General features: G+C 40.6%; 1 protein-coding gene across 1 annotated transcript in view; it reads right to left on the reverse strand.

Annotated features, from left to right (window-relative positions):
* Positions 1 to 13,561, reverse strand: part of KIF13B (kinesin family member 13B) — a 126,875-nt gene that overhangs the window by 18,769 nt on the left and 94,545 nt on the right. The window contains exon 34 of the mRNA XM_032143565.2: positions 11,851 to 11,984. Coding sequence (XP_031999456.1) covers positions 11,851 to 11,984 — 134 coding nt within the window. The remainder of the gene's footprint in view (positions 1 to 11,850; positions 11,985 to 13,561) is intronic.

Here is a 13,561-nt window from a genome sequence, read left to right on the forward strand (position 1 = left end):
TGCTTTCTCAATGGAAAGCTCAGTTCTGCCACTCCCGAGGCTCTGTAACCTGAGACAGGTGTGCACCCTCCCCGTTTCCCCAACAGGGCAGCAGCCCTGAAATGGCAGCCACCAGCCACTGGTGGTGACCCAGCACTGAGAATGAGGCTAACGTGACTCAGAAAGTCCATTTTCTATTTTAACTAATAAAGTATAACCTTAAACACTGGAATGCTTTTTTTTTTTTTTTTTTTTCTTTTTTTTTGAGACAGAGTCTCGCTCTGTCACCCAGGCTGGAGTGCAGTGGCGCAATCTCGGCTCACTGCAAGCTCCGCCTCCCGGGTTCACGCCATTCTCCTGCCTCAGCCTCTCCGAGTAGCTGGGACTACAGGCGCCCGCCACCACGCCCGGCTAATTTTTTATATTTTTTAGTAGAGACGGGGTTTCACCGTGGTCTCGATCTCCTGACCTCGTGATTCGCCCGCCTCGGCCTCCCAAAGTGCTGGGATTACAAGCGTGAGCCACCGCGCCCGGCCTTGGAATGCTTTTAAGTATGTTTAGAACAGCCTCGGCATGTGGGTCTGCTCTTTCAACCATAAATTTTATGAATTCTAAATGCAGATCAAGTATTTCCGACGGAACTTTAGTGTCTGAATTGCAATGTGCTAGAAATGTAAAATACACACCTGATTTCAAGGACTTTGTACAGAAAGAAGGATGGGAATATCTCAATCTTTTTTTATACTACAGTTGATATGACAGTATTTTCAATACACTAGGTTAAACAAATGTTATTAAAATTAATCTGACCTGTATTCTTTTTACTTCCTTAAACGTGGCTACTAGGAAATTGTAAGTTACATACATGGCTCGCATTATATACCTATTGCATGGTGCTTGTCTAACTCAGTCTTGTTGAGATGGCGCATTAAAATTCCTGGTGTGGCGCCAGGTACACTGGAAGCTCTCGGCACATTTGTAAAGTACTTCATTGGAATTTTGTGTCTGGTCTTCCTAGATATTTCTAAGTTGGCTTACTAAAAGTACATTTTTAAACAGTCAATAATTTCATCTGATCTAGAAATCACAAGTTTTGAATTAACTGAATCAGTCCCAAGTCATTCATTCCAGGATGAATTCCATTTTCTTTCAAACAAAGAACCTAAGATTTCATTAATTTACTCATTTGCAAATATGTACCAGGTACCTACTACATTCTAAAGATTGTGGTAGGCACTGGGGATGCAGCGTGAGCAAAACTAGTCCCTGTGTTCCTCAAAACTAGGCACTCAAGGTCTAACATTTATATTCCTATTTAATTTCAGTTACACAAAAAAATTAAAAGGCCTATTTTTCCTATCAACAAGTAAATTATTTTATCACTGGATATAAGTGAATGACACCATTCATGTGGTCTATAAGACATCAGATATGTGTTATAGTCTGACTTATTCTAAGTATTATATAAATAAAATCTTAAATACTAATATTTCCAGAGTTACCAGAAAAGACATTGCTTCTGATTTTTAGTATCTAGCCAGTTTACTTTAAAAACTTCTACATAACAGCCTAGGCAACATACCAAGGCCTCATTTTTACAAAAAAATTTTGTTTAATTAGCCAGGCATGGTAGCACACTCCTGTGGTCCCAGCTACTCGAGAGGCTGAGACAGGAGCATCACTTGCGCCCAGGAGTTAGAGGCTGCAGTGAGCTATGATCACATCACTGCACTCCAGCCTGGGCAACAGAGCAAGACCTTGTCAGAAAAAAAAATATTAAAAAAAAAAAACTTCTACATAATACTTAAAACTGATTTAACATTCATATAAGAAAATTATACATATATATTTTAAAAGAAATTAACGCTCACTTCATCCAAAATGAGTTATTAGTTTTTCAAACGTCCGTGAAGGATTAAGGATGCTTAAAGCATGTTTGCGAATCTAAACACTTTAAAAATAGGGTCTTGTTGGGTGAGATGGCTCACACACACAATCCCAGCACTTTGGGAGGCTGAGGCAGGAGGATTGCTTGAGCACAGCAATTCAGGACCAGCCTGTGTGACATAGGGAGACCCCGTCTCTACAAAATCAAAATTTAAAAATTAGCCAGCCATGGTGGTATGCACCTGTAGTCTCAGCTACTTGGGAGGCTGAGATGGGAGGATTACTTGAGCCCAGGAGGTCAAAGCTGCAATAAGCCATGATCACACCACTGCACTCCAACCTGGGCCAGAGCAAGACCCTGTCTAAAAAAAAAAAAGTCTTCATCCAGCTTGTCACCAGCTTAATATGCCCTACGAAATAAGAAATGGCTTTTACATTCTTAATGATTGAAATAAATCAAAAGAATATTTCATAACATAAAAATTATGTAAAATTCAAATTTCAGGTTATCAAGTTTTACTGGAACACAGTCAGACTCATTTGTTTAATACTGTCTGTGGCTAGTTTTGACAGAGACCACATGGCATGCAAATACTAAAATATTTACAATCTGTCCCTTTATAAAATAAAGTATGGCAACACTTGGTCTAGAGAATAAAATGAAGCCCATTCCTAAAAAATGGCTGGCAGATGCACCTCTTCAATCGACTTCTTTACTGCCTCAGAAATCCTCTTACTTGCTGAAGGGAATTTTAGTTGTATTTCATTATTTTTCAGATCAGCTACTAAACCTGATTGTGAAGACAACTCTGACATCTCTAAGTATGTCCACTATATTACCTACAAATGCCTGGGGCAAGGCGAGACAGCACAATGCTGCAATTCTGGAAAACTAAAAGAGTGATAAGAGTCTTATAACAATGACAGGAGTGCCTAAAAACTCCTCCCTAAACTAAACAGAAATCAGTTGCCCTGAATTTTTTTTAAAAAACTCTTTGTTAACTCCAGAACAAATGAAATACAGCATACTGTATCTATAGCTGCTTAAGATGGGTGGTATTAAACTACAGAGAAAATGCTCATATATGTTATTTTTTAAATAACCTGAAAGTGTAAGAAAAATGAACGCTGGGAACAAGGCCTAGATGTGTTTTTGTTTGTTTTTTAAGACGGAGTCTCGCTCTGTCACCCAGGTTGGAGTGCGGTGGTGCGATCTTGGTTCACTGCAACCTCCGCCTCCCGGGTTCAAGCGATTCTCCTACCTCACCCTCCCGAGTAGCTGGGATTACAGGCACCCGCCACCACGCCCAGCTAATTCTTGTATTTCTTTCAGTAGAGATGGGGTTTCACTGTGTTGGCCAGGCTGGTCTCAAACTCCTGATCTCGTGATCCGCCCGCCTCGGCCTCCCAAAGTGCTGGGATTACAAGTGTGAGCCACCGCGCCCGGCAGTGTTTTCTTCTTTTAGTTAGGATGTTGAACCTTTACTTGAGACACAAGGATACGTGTTTATATAACTCATTTAATCAAAGAAGTACGGCTAGCTCAAAACATCATCCTTGTGTACAAGGTAAGAGTTAGTATTTGTGCTTGTTTCTCCCTGTTTTATATAAGGAAGAATCACAGTAATGGAAGATGGATAATTATACAGACATCTTTTCAATTAACATCAGAGATGGGCAGGGGGGTGCTCTTTCTACACAAGCCTTTATCTACCTACCACACGTGAGGCTATGTTGAAATAGGAGAAAAATATCCCTGCTGTTGATAAGGCAGCCCTAACCAAAAGGGACAGACACATAAATCAAGACAGGCCAGCAATGTGACTGTGCTTTTGATAGTGGAAATTAAATCTGACCATTAACTCTTTAATTCTCCAGATTCATCAAAGATGCCATTTACAGTTCCTAACTTTGAAGTACATAAATAGCTTCATCTGAACACAAACTTCTAGATACATGAAAAAAAGCTATTATGCCAAATTAATTCAATCTAACTAATTAGAGAGCAGGAAGTTCCTTCAATTATTTTATGTGCCGTCTGAGAAACACACTTGAATATGAGTACAGATTTCATTAATTGCAGTTCATTATTTTCCAGATTAGTTACTAAACTTGCATCAGAAGGTCAAAGACAGCAATTTTGTCAGCTGCCACCTCTTTCAGTGCAGTATTTTTGCATTTCTGGAACTCAGACAGAAATTGATTACAAACAAAAACAAATCTCCATAAAAATGAGAAACATAAGTCCTTATGAGTATGTTCAAACCAAAAGATCTTGTAAATTATAAGAATATCTTTGTTTTTAAACTTTCTAAATAAACTGTTGACTTTTGTCTTACAAAAAAAGATCCAGGAACCTTTTCATTTCCATTTGATAAACAATATTAAGATAAAGTAACAGGAAAATAATAACATCTTCACCTGAGAACCTGCTGATTCCAAAGAACAGGTTAATAAGCATCCAGGTTTTCATTAAAGCTTCTCTGCAGTTATGGGTCTGTGTATCTTTGCATGAGGGAGGGAACTGAACATTCTTATCTGAAAATGTCAAGGACACTCTAATTAAAAGTATTTTTTGATAATAATCATTCCTTCACTACACAACTTGTACCTCTTTTCCACTTAACATAACAAAATATAAGGAATGACTGGTAAAAACAGGACCCATTCTATTCCTCAGTCCTTACCTGGATTATTTTATATTCTCATAAACTTTCTGTTTTTATTTTTGAGATAGGTGTGTGTCACCATACCCACATAATTTTTTTTTAATTTTTAGTAGAGACAGGGGTCTTGTTATGTTGCCCAGGCTGGTCTCGAACTCTTGAGCTCAAGTGATCTGCCTGCCTTGGCCTCCCAAAGTGCTGAGATAAAGGTGTGAGCCACTGCACCCAGTCTAACTTCCTGTTTTTAGGTAACAGAAATTCCTATTATTTTATTATTATTATTTTTTAAAGAGAGCCAGGCTGGGATGGGAGGATCCCTTGAGCCCAAGAGGTTGAGGCCACAGTGAGCTGTGACAGCATCATTGCACTCCAGCCTGGGCGACAGAACAAGAGCCTGTTTCAAAAAAAAAAAAAGAGTACCTTGCTATCTATAAACCATTTTCCCACTGTCAGCTGTCACCATTCTGTTAATTTCATTTCTATGGCCCTAGGACCCTCCACTGCTTTAGCAAAACCATCCCTAACAATCCTTCCCCTCCTTGGTGCTGGTATCCCTTGAATGCTTACATAGTCAGCTCTCTTAGTCATTGTTTGGTGAAGCTATAAATAACTCCTTTAATCCTTCCTCATAAATCATTTTTGATGTTATTCTCTGAAACAATTCCAACTGGTCACTGCATTTCTAGTAGTAATAAATCCAGAACCAAGTACAGTAATCTAAGTGTCATCTAATAATATCAAAGAGAGCCCAGGTTGGGGGCTGGGGTTTTGTTTAGATAGGAATAGTGTGAGTTTCTGCATCATTACAACTGTTCAGAGAAGTTTTAAGTCTCCAAGCTAAACTGGAATAAAAACATATGTGGGTGACTGAGGCAGGAGGATTACTTGAGGCCAGGAGTTTGAGACCCGTCTCAATTAAAAAACAATTTTTTTTTAATTAGCCAGGCATCATCTCACACACCTTTAGTCCCAGCTACTTGGGAGGCTGAGGTTAGAGGATCACCTGAGCCAAGGAGTTCAAGGCAGCAGTAAGCGATCATTGCACCACTGCACTCCAGCCTGAGTGACAAACAAGACCTAGTCTCAAATAATAAAATAAAATAAAAAAGCAGTTTCAGTCTCTTTCATGACAGGTGGGAAATGGGAGACAAACGGTTTCAGGAAGTGTGTTATTAAACATGACCTGCTCGGTTTCCATGTCGATCCCCAAACCATTCGGGGTGTTTTGTTTTTGTGCTGTTTCACATTATAACCCTTAAGCGACATTAACTATCTAAGTCTTTATGCCATATTAGTATCACTATTTCCCCCTTCCTATATTGTACTATTGATCCAGATTCCTTTTAGGCATATGAATGGACCTGTATTTTTCTGGACTTTATCTTGATGTTATCTAAACATCTAAATATCTGATACTGCTTATTTTACAATCATTTAATGGTCAAAGACTATTGAAATTGGTGCACTAACAGGCACTAGCAAATAAAAATAAAGCACAAGACTCAAAACAGAGAGGAAGGTTCCTGGTACTTGTGTATTTCTTTAAGGTGCTGCGAAGTACAGCACTGGATGCCTCACGCAGAGCCGTAGCCACGCCAGTGTGTGCGCAGGGCAGTCCAGCCACTGTCATCAACATCCACTCTGCTTCAGGCTTACTCGACTGGTGACACAGAGGAAGGCCCTGGCTGCAGGGCCACTTTATTTCCATAATGTATATAACACAGTCTCCCAGAAACTCTTTGGTAGAAAAAGGGAGAAGTGCGGAGTGGAGAAGGTAGTTACCGGCTACCTGGAACTGAAATGCGTTGGTCTGTCTCTCTGTGGCTTGACAAGTGATGTCTACTTCCGGGTACAGAGCTCTGCCTTAGGCCTTATTATGTTCAATATTTCAATAGTCTCAAATGCAGAGAGATTACAGCTTTAGAAGTGTGTGGACAGCCAGAATGTATGCATTTAAAAAAAAATTACTCAGAAAGATCTTGATGTCCTGGGAATGTTAAAACAATATCAAAGATAAAAAATTCTAAGAATGAATCTGATGTTCCTCATTATTTTCACACATCAATTAGTCCACATAATAAAAGAGAAGTAGTACAGTGACAAGAGGATCAACAGACAAAAAACCTGGTGATGTTACCAGACCAACAGCACAATGAGCTAACACCTTTCAAAAACAAGCCCAACCAAGCGCAGTTCTATGCTGCGTCAGTAGAGGCCATCATTTAGATGAGGAAGGAAACACTTCCACCATTTGCAAGCCCAGGGGGAACTCTCTCATTTCTGGACTCCTCACTTTAGGGAGGACCCTGGCGAGACAACTGTAGAATGACGAAGTATTTCCCAGATGAGATGTGGGAGACTCATCTAGAGCTGTTAAGACGGGGGAGGTCTGAGAGAACAAAGATCCTAAGAGAGCTATCATCACGCCACTGCACTCCAGCCTGGCCAACAGAGCGAGACCTTGTCACAAAAAAAAAATTTTAAAAAGGAAAATAAAACTTCTACATAATAATAAACTTATTCAAATATTTATATAAGAAGATTATATATATATATTTTGGCTAGGCACAGTGGTTCACACCTGTAATCCCAGCACTTTGGGAGGCCAAGGCAGGCGGCGGATCATGACATCAAGAGATCAAGACCATCCTGGCCAACATGGTGAAACCCTGTCTTGTCTCTACTAAAAATACAAAAATTAGCTGGGCATGGTGGCAGGTGCCTGTAATCCCGGCTACTCGGGAAGCTGAGGCAGGAGGATCGCTTGAACCTGGGAGACAGAGGTTGCAGTGAGCTGAGATTGCACCATTGTACTCCAGCCTGGGCGACAGAGGGAGACTCCATCTCAAAAAAAAAAAAAAATTACATATTTTAAAGGCTGTAATACTCACTTCATCCAAAATGATGGTTATTAGTTTTTCAAGTGCCCATGAAGGATTAAAGATGCTTACTTAAAGAATATCTGCTAATCTGAACACCTTAAAAATAGGGTCTTGCTGGGCAGGGTGGTTCACATATACAATCTTCCCCACTCCCTTTACTTCCTGGTAAGAACAAACTCTGAGGCAAAGACTGGTTGATTATCTGGTTCCTGTAGGACCCCCAGGAGAGGGAGTAGAGATTGTTTTAAAAGTCCAAACTTCACACTGTAGGTATCAAATCTGATTTTCAAGTGCATGGAACTCCCATTATAATAAAGATTACTATTTTTAAAAAATGAGGGACACTACAGGAGTCTAGCCAATACAGTATTTTTCTTCTTCCTGTTATTTGCAATTCCACAGGCACTAAAATGCCCTTTTTCAAAGATGAAACACACTTCAGAGTACAACAAGTGAAAGCATAAAGCATATTCAAAGCATATTTAAAGTATGCTTCACTTGTTGTACCCTGAAGTGTGACCCAAGTGAGAAAAACAGTTTTCTTGACATTATCATCTACAATTCTAATTTATTTCTCACAGAGCTTTAGTAGAGATGGTCAGTGAAAATGAGATAACCAAGAGCATCTCTGATCAACTAAATCCAAAATGAAAAGCTAAGATTTCTCTCTCCTTTGGAAATGTTCTTTAGCACTTCCACCAACCTAGGAAAGAAGGTTCTTAAATATGTCTTCATCCCTCCAAACCCCACTCAGACACGCTTCTTTCACCTCTAAGCTGTAAACACAGTCCTGTCTACCACTGAGTAACACTTGGGACCCACAATCTAATGGTACAGTCTGGGCATGGTGGCTCACACCTATAATCCCAGCCACTTGGGATACCAGGAGGGAGGACTTGAGCCCAGGAGTTCGAGACCAACCTGGGCGATACAGCAAGACTCTGTCTCTAAAAATAAAAATTTTTAAAAAGTTAGCTGGGCGTGGTAGAGTGCACTTGTAGTCCTAGCTCCTTGGGAGACTGAGGCTGGAGGATTCCTTGAGCCCAGGAGATCAACGCTGCAGTGAGCTGTCATGGCACCACTGCACTCCAGACTGGGCAACAGACCAAGATCCTGTCTCTAAAATAATATTATTATAATCTGTTCACATGTCAAACAATAGACATTTTGCATCTTCTATGTACCAGGCACCATTCTGGCACAACAAGCCTTGCCCTCAAGGAATATTGTGGAGAGGGATAATTGATAAACATATAAACCTAACAATAACTCCCAATAAAAAGGTTAGAAATGGGCCAGGTGTGGTGGCTCACGCCTATAATCTCAGCACTTTGGGAGGCTGAGGCGGGTAGATCATTTGAGGTCAGGAATTCAAGACCAGCCTGGCCAACGTGGTGAAACCCCATTTCTACTAAAAATACAACAATCAGCCAAGCGTGGCGGCAGTCACCTGTAATCCCAGCTACTCAGGAGGGGGAGGCAGGAGAATCCCTTGAACCCGGGAAGTGGAGGCGGCAGTGAGCCAAGATTGCACTACTGCACTCCAGCCTGGGCAACAGAGCAAGACTCCGTCGCAAAAAAAAAAAAAAAAAAAAAAAGAAATGGTAATGTAGTGCCTGCGTGTATGGTGGAAGGTGTTCTGGTGTGGCTGTTCAAGAAAGCCCATTCTAGACTCAGACGTCCTTCCTCGGAGTGGCCTTTCCTGAATGTTCTATGGGAGGCCTTTGGGAAAAGCAGTCTACGTGGGTGGCAGGGCCAGTGCCACAGCTCTCCAGACTGAAGGTGCTTTGCATGCTCGTAGGCTAAAAAGGCGACTTATCTGGCTTAGTACTGGTGAGCGAATAAAGAAGAAAGAAGATTCAAGGCCAGAGGACAGGCCCTGCCGGGCACTGTGAGCCACAGTGAGAAATTCACATTTCACTCCTTTCAGTGGGAGACACTGGAAGGTGTCATGCCACTGACGACTGTAAGGCTGTGAAAGATCGTTCTGGCTACTGTGTTTAAACAGCTAAAGCGACGGAACTGAATGAGATTTATGCATGGAAGGAAACAGGTTTAAAAGCAAAAAAGAGCACCCCGGTTGGAGCTCTGGGCACTGGATGTAAAGACCTGATGGAATCTACAGTCCCAGGAGAGGATCGAGGACAGAGGGAAGGGAAGTCAGGCGAAGGAAGTTGCACTGAAGCCTGGAGATGTGTTTCCAGCATTATGTTGACGCCAAGTCTGCAGGATGAGGACAAGGTAGTGTGGGCAAGGGCGAGCTCCCTGGCCACCCTGAGAAAAGGGAAATGCCTTCCAAGGAGCAGAGTTCTTACAAACCAACTGGAATGTCCTGGCTCTACTACCAGGTATCTTCATCAAGACCAGTTTTAGATTTATATACTTTATATATTTTTATTTTTATTTATTTATTTTGAGACAGAGTCTCACTCTGTCACCCAGGCTGGAGTGCAGTGGCATGATCTTGGCTCACTGCAACCTCTGCCTCCTGAGTTCAAGCGATTCTCATGCCTCATAGCCTCATTCTAATTCTCATAGCTTCCTGTGTAGCTATGACTACAGGAGCATGCCTGGCTAATTTTTGTAGTAAACACAGGGTTTCGCCACGTTAGCCAGGCTGGTCTCAAACTCCTGACCTCAGGTGAGCCACCTGCCTTGGCCTCCCAAAGGGCTGGGGTTATAGGTGTGAGCCATCGCACTCAGCCATGTGTTTTATATTTTTATGAAACACAAAGTATTTGTACGAGGCCAGTTTTCCCAAACCTTTGTTTGTGTGTGCTCAAACAATAAATGAACAGACTGGAGTAAATGAATAAAAATTGCTTAAGAAATCTTCTATATATTTCAAGGTAACCTCTAACCTGGGCATTATAAATTATAGTTATTCTCCAATCACTACATTTGTTTCTAACACGTTGTTCCTCTTACATCCAGAGACAGCTAATCACTCATTGCCAAAACAGTAAGAGCATAAGTAAGTTCTACAGGTAGCAGGTGATGTGACTTGCTACATGGAAAACTGAAAATAGCTTTAAAGGAGAATAGTAATGATGGCAGGCTGACTCCATGACTTCCAACGTGATTCTAATTTCCTTCAACCTACATGACTCTGTCTTCACCAAACAGCAACTGAAAACACTGGATAGCAGACTTCACTGAATAAAAATAAGAATCACCACAGGCACTTATAAATGCAGATTACAAGGTCTCTCCAAGTTAGCTATGGGTTTCCAGGGCAGGCTGAGAAACTATTTTTTAAAACAGCTCCCTTGATAAATCTGACAGACAGTTCATGAATCACACTTTGTGAAACAATGATGCAGAAGTTTAGAACTGAATAATATACACAATGACGACCCACTGGTTCAGTTCTGGTGGATCTCTGGGGAAAAAAAGCACTGGGAAAAATAATCACTGCCTACCTCAGTCCCCACAGGACTTAGCTCCTACGGTCATAGATTCGTTTCAGTAACTCTCAAGCCCCGCCATGTGTCTAAATACAATTTAAACAGCTGCAAAATCTTGGTTTTAATTTTTTCATCTACTGTATGTGTATGCTTATTTATATGCTTATATAAAGCTAGATTTTTAAAAATTACATACCTGCATGGCAGCCTGATAAAACTAATTCCTTCTCCCCTGAATATGCATTCATACACTTAGAAAACTCTTTAGTTAAGTCTCAGACGACTCACCTGGATTACTGCAACTTGAATGTTTAGAAGAACGTGGAGAAGCTGATGTCAAAAGACCTATTTGGACAACAGAACTTGCCCTGTATGTGTTTTTGAATGAGTATAAATAAATCCTCATTTATCATTTTCTGCTGAGTTAACACCTATATAAGGCTGGAAATTGCATTTCCAATGGGGTTCCCATTCACTATTGCATAAGAGCAGCTTCCTGATTGTTTGGAAAACCTTTTCGTGTTTGCTCTAACACTTACCCTAGAGCTGGGTAAAGAGTTTTAAGAAAAAAGGAAGTAAGACAGGTGATCACTTTTCAGTAAAAGAACAGGTTATCCATAGTAAAGAAAACAGGTTGAGAGGGAAGGGCACTCATGATATACAATTGTTTGAAAAAACAAATGAAATCAAGAAATAAAAATAGAATTACATTTTCTACTTGGCAATACACAACGCTAAGTGCACTTCATAAATTTTACTACTGTTGCTCTAAGTGATATTACCATAAACCACATTAGCAGTGTCCTTGGCACTGTTTAAAAGCAGAAAGGAGGGAGTGTGTCCGTAAGTTTAAACAGCTCTGTTATCTCTGAAGAGAGTGGAGGAGAAATGACTGACAGCTGTTTCTGGGTGTAGACACCTCGTTTAGCCCCCACCCACAAGGGCATGCCTCCACCTCCAGCTTTGGCGCAACACAGAGTGCTGGTTTATTAGAAAAACGATCACGGCTGCGTTCTCGGTGCTTTTTACCTGGTGTGCAAGGAGAGACGGTCGCTTGCCCCTCTTCTCATCGCGGACGGGAAAGAGAGACTTGAGGAGCTTTGGCATCTGCGGCACGAAGGATTTGACGGGATTCAAGTAGGATGCTGCAAGGTTACTGAGTCCTGCCCATATTACAGGGGAAAAAGATAAAACAAATACAATTACATAGACATCTTCTTTCCTGTACATTTGACAGACATCACTTGTCAGCAAATCTAACAAAAACCAAAGGTATCCTTAAAAAATATTAGAGAAACACAGTATTATTGTAGTTTACGTAATTTCCCTCAAACATAGTAATGTCCCTTTTTCAATTAAATAGCAGTAACTGGGGTGCTGCCAAAATACTCTAGTATGCAGTGTTCCTATCAGCATCAGAACAGTAATTCACCTCTATCCTGTCACTAATTGGCAGAAGCATTCACTTCTGCCCAAGAATAAAATGGGATTGATTTTTAAGTCACACTGCCAATGACACAGATGTATAGCTCTTTGTCTAGACTTTAAGCTCTTTGAAGTCAGGGACTACGTCTTATTCAATCTAATTTTTCATAACTACTGAAGGAAGATGATGAAACTGACCTTTTGGGAAAAGGGTAAAGGGTAGTGTTTGAGTTGTCTGTTACAAGTCAGGCAGAGACACCCTGAACAACTTACAAACGTAAGTTACCTGCTGTTAATTTCCAAATTACCTGCTGTTAATTTCCAAAGGCTGGGATCAGAGGTACAGACAGGTCTACTTATGATATACTAAGATTTCTTCCCCCTATTAATTTATAGTAAAATCTAATCCCAAGTCATAAGTGATAAAAAGCTGTATTCACACAACGTTTAGAAATGAACAAGCAAGTCACCTTAAGGAATACATTTGCCTCAACAGATGCACACAACTCCCCCCCAGATCTCTTCTCCACACTAACCCTGAAAGGATTCCAAACTTACTGGCAATTCAGTTAGCAAATGGATGGATACAGCTGTAAGGTTTCTACGTTTTACATAAAGCAGCAGAATATTAAGTGTAAGTATACAGCAAAAAGTTAAGGATGTACATTGTAATCATGAGGGTGACCACTGAAAAATAAAAAAGCAACGAGATGGCTATACCGAGCCGAGAGATACATCATACCTCAGTTTAGAAAAGTCCAATTATTTACAGCAAGGCAAAAACAAGGACGAGAAAATAAGAGAGGAGACAGAAAATAAAATAGGTTTAAGATGAATAAAGATCCAAAAAGATGCAATTATTTCAAAGATTAGGGAAAAAATTACAATCTAGAGTTCTGTATCAAATTAAACTAACATTCTAGAGTAAGGATAATCCCTCATTAAGTAAAAATCTAGCCAGTAATGAATCAAAGGCCGCACATATCACTAAATGAGACCATCAGACATTACGTGTCTCCAACCTCCCCATCACACATCCACACCCACCCACCCAATCACACGCATCCTTCTCAAATCAGCTGAATCGAATCAAGGATCTAGCTCTAACTACCAGTTCACAGGCAATACAGGGGATAGATTTGTGTTTCAACAGTCTCACGGGAACATGACAGGAAACGTAAGAATGAACAGACTCTGCTGTGCAAGAACCTGGCCTACTGTACCAGTCTACTGTACAAGAACCTGGTTTCTTCAACAAACACAATGCATGGTCGTGAAGTATTTCTCACCAATAAAAAATAAATGACTAATGCAA

Source organism: Hylobates moloch, unplaced genomic scaffold (genome assembly GCF_009828535.3).
Source record: "Hylobates moloch isolate HMO894 unplaced genomic scaffold, HMol_V3 SCAFFOLD_22, whole genome shotgun sequence".
NCBI lineage: Eukaryota > Metazoa > Chordata > Mammalia > Primates > Hylobatidae > Hylobates > Hylobates moloch.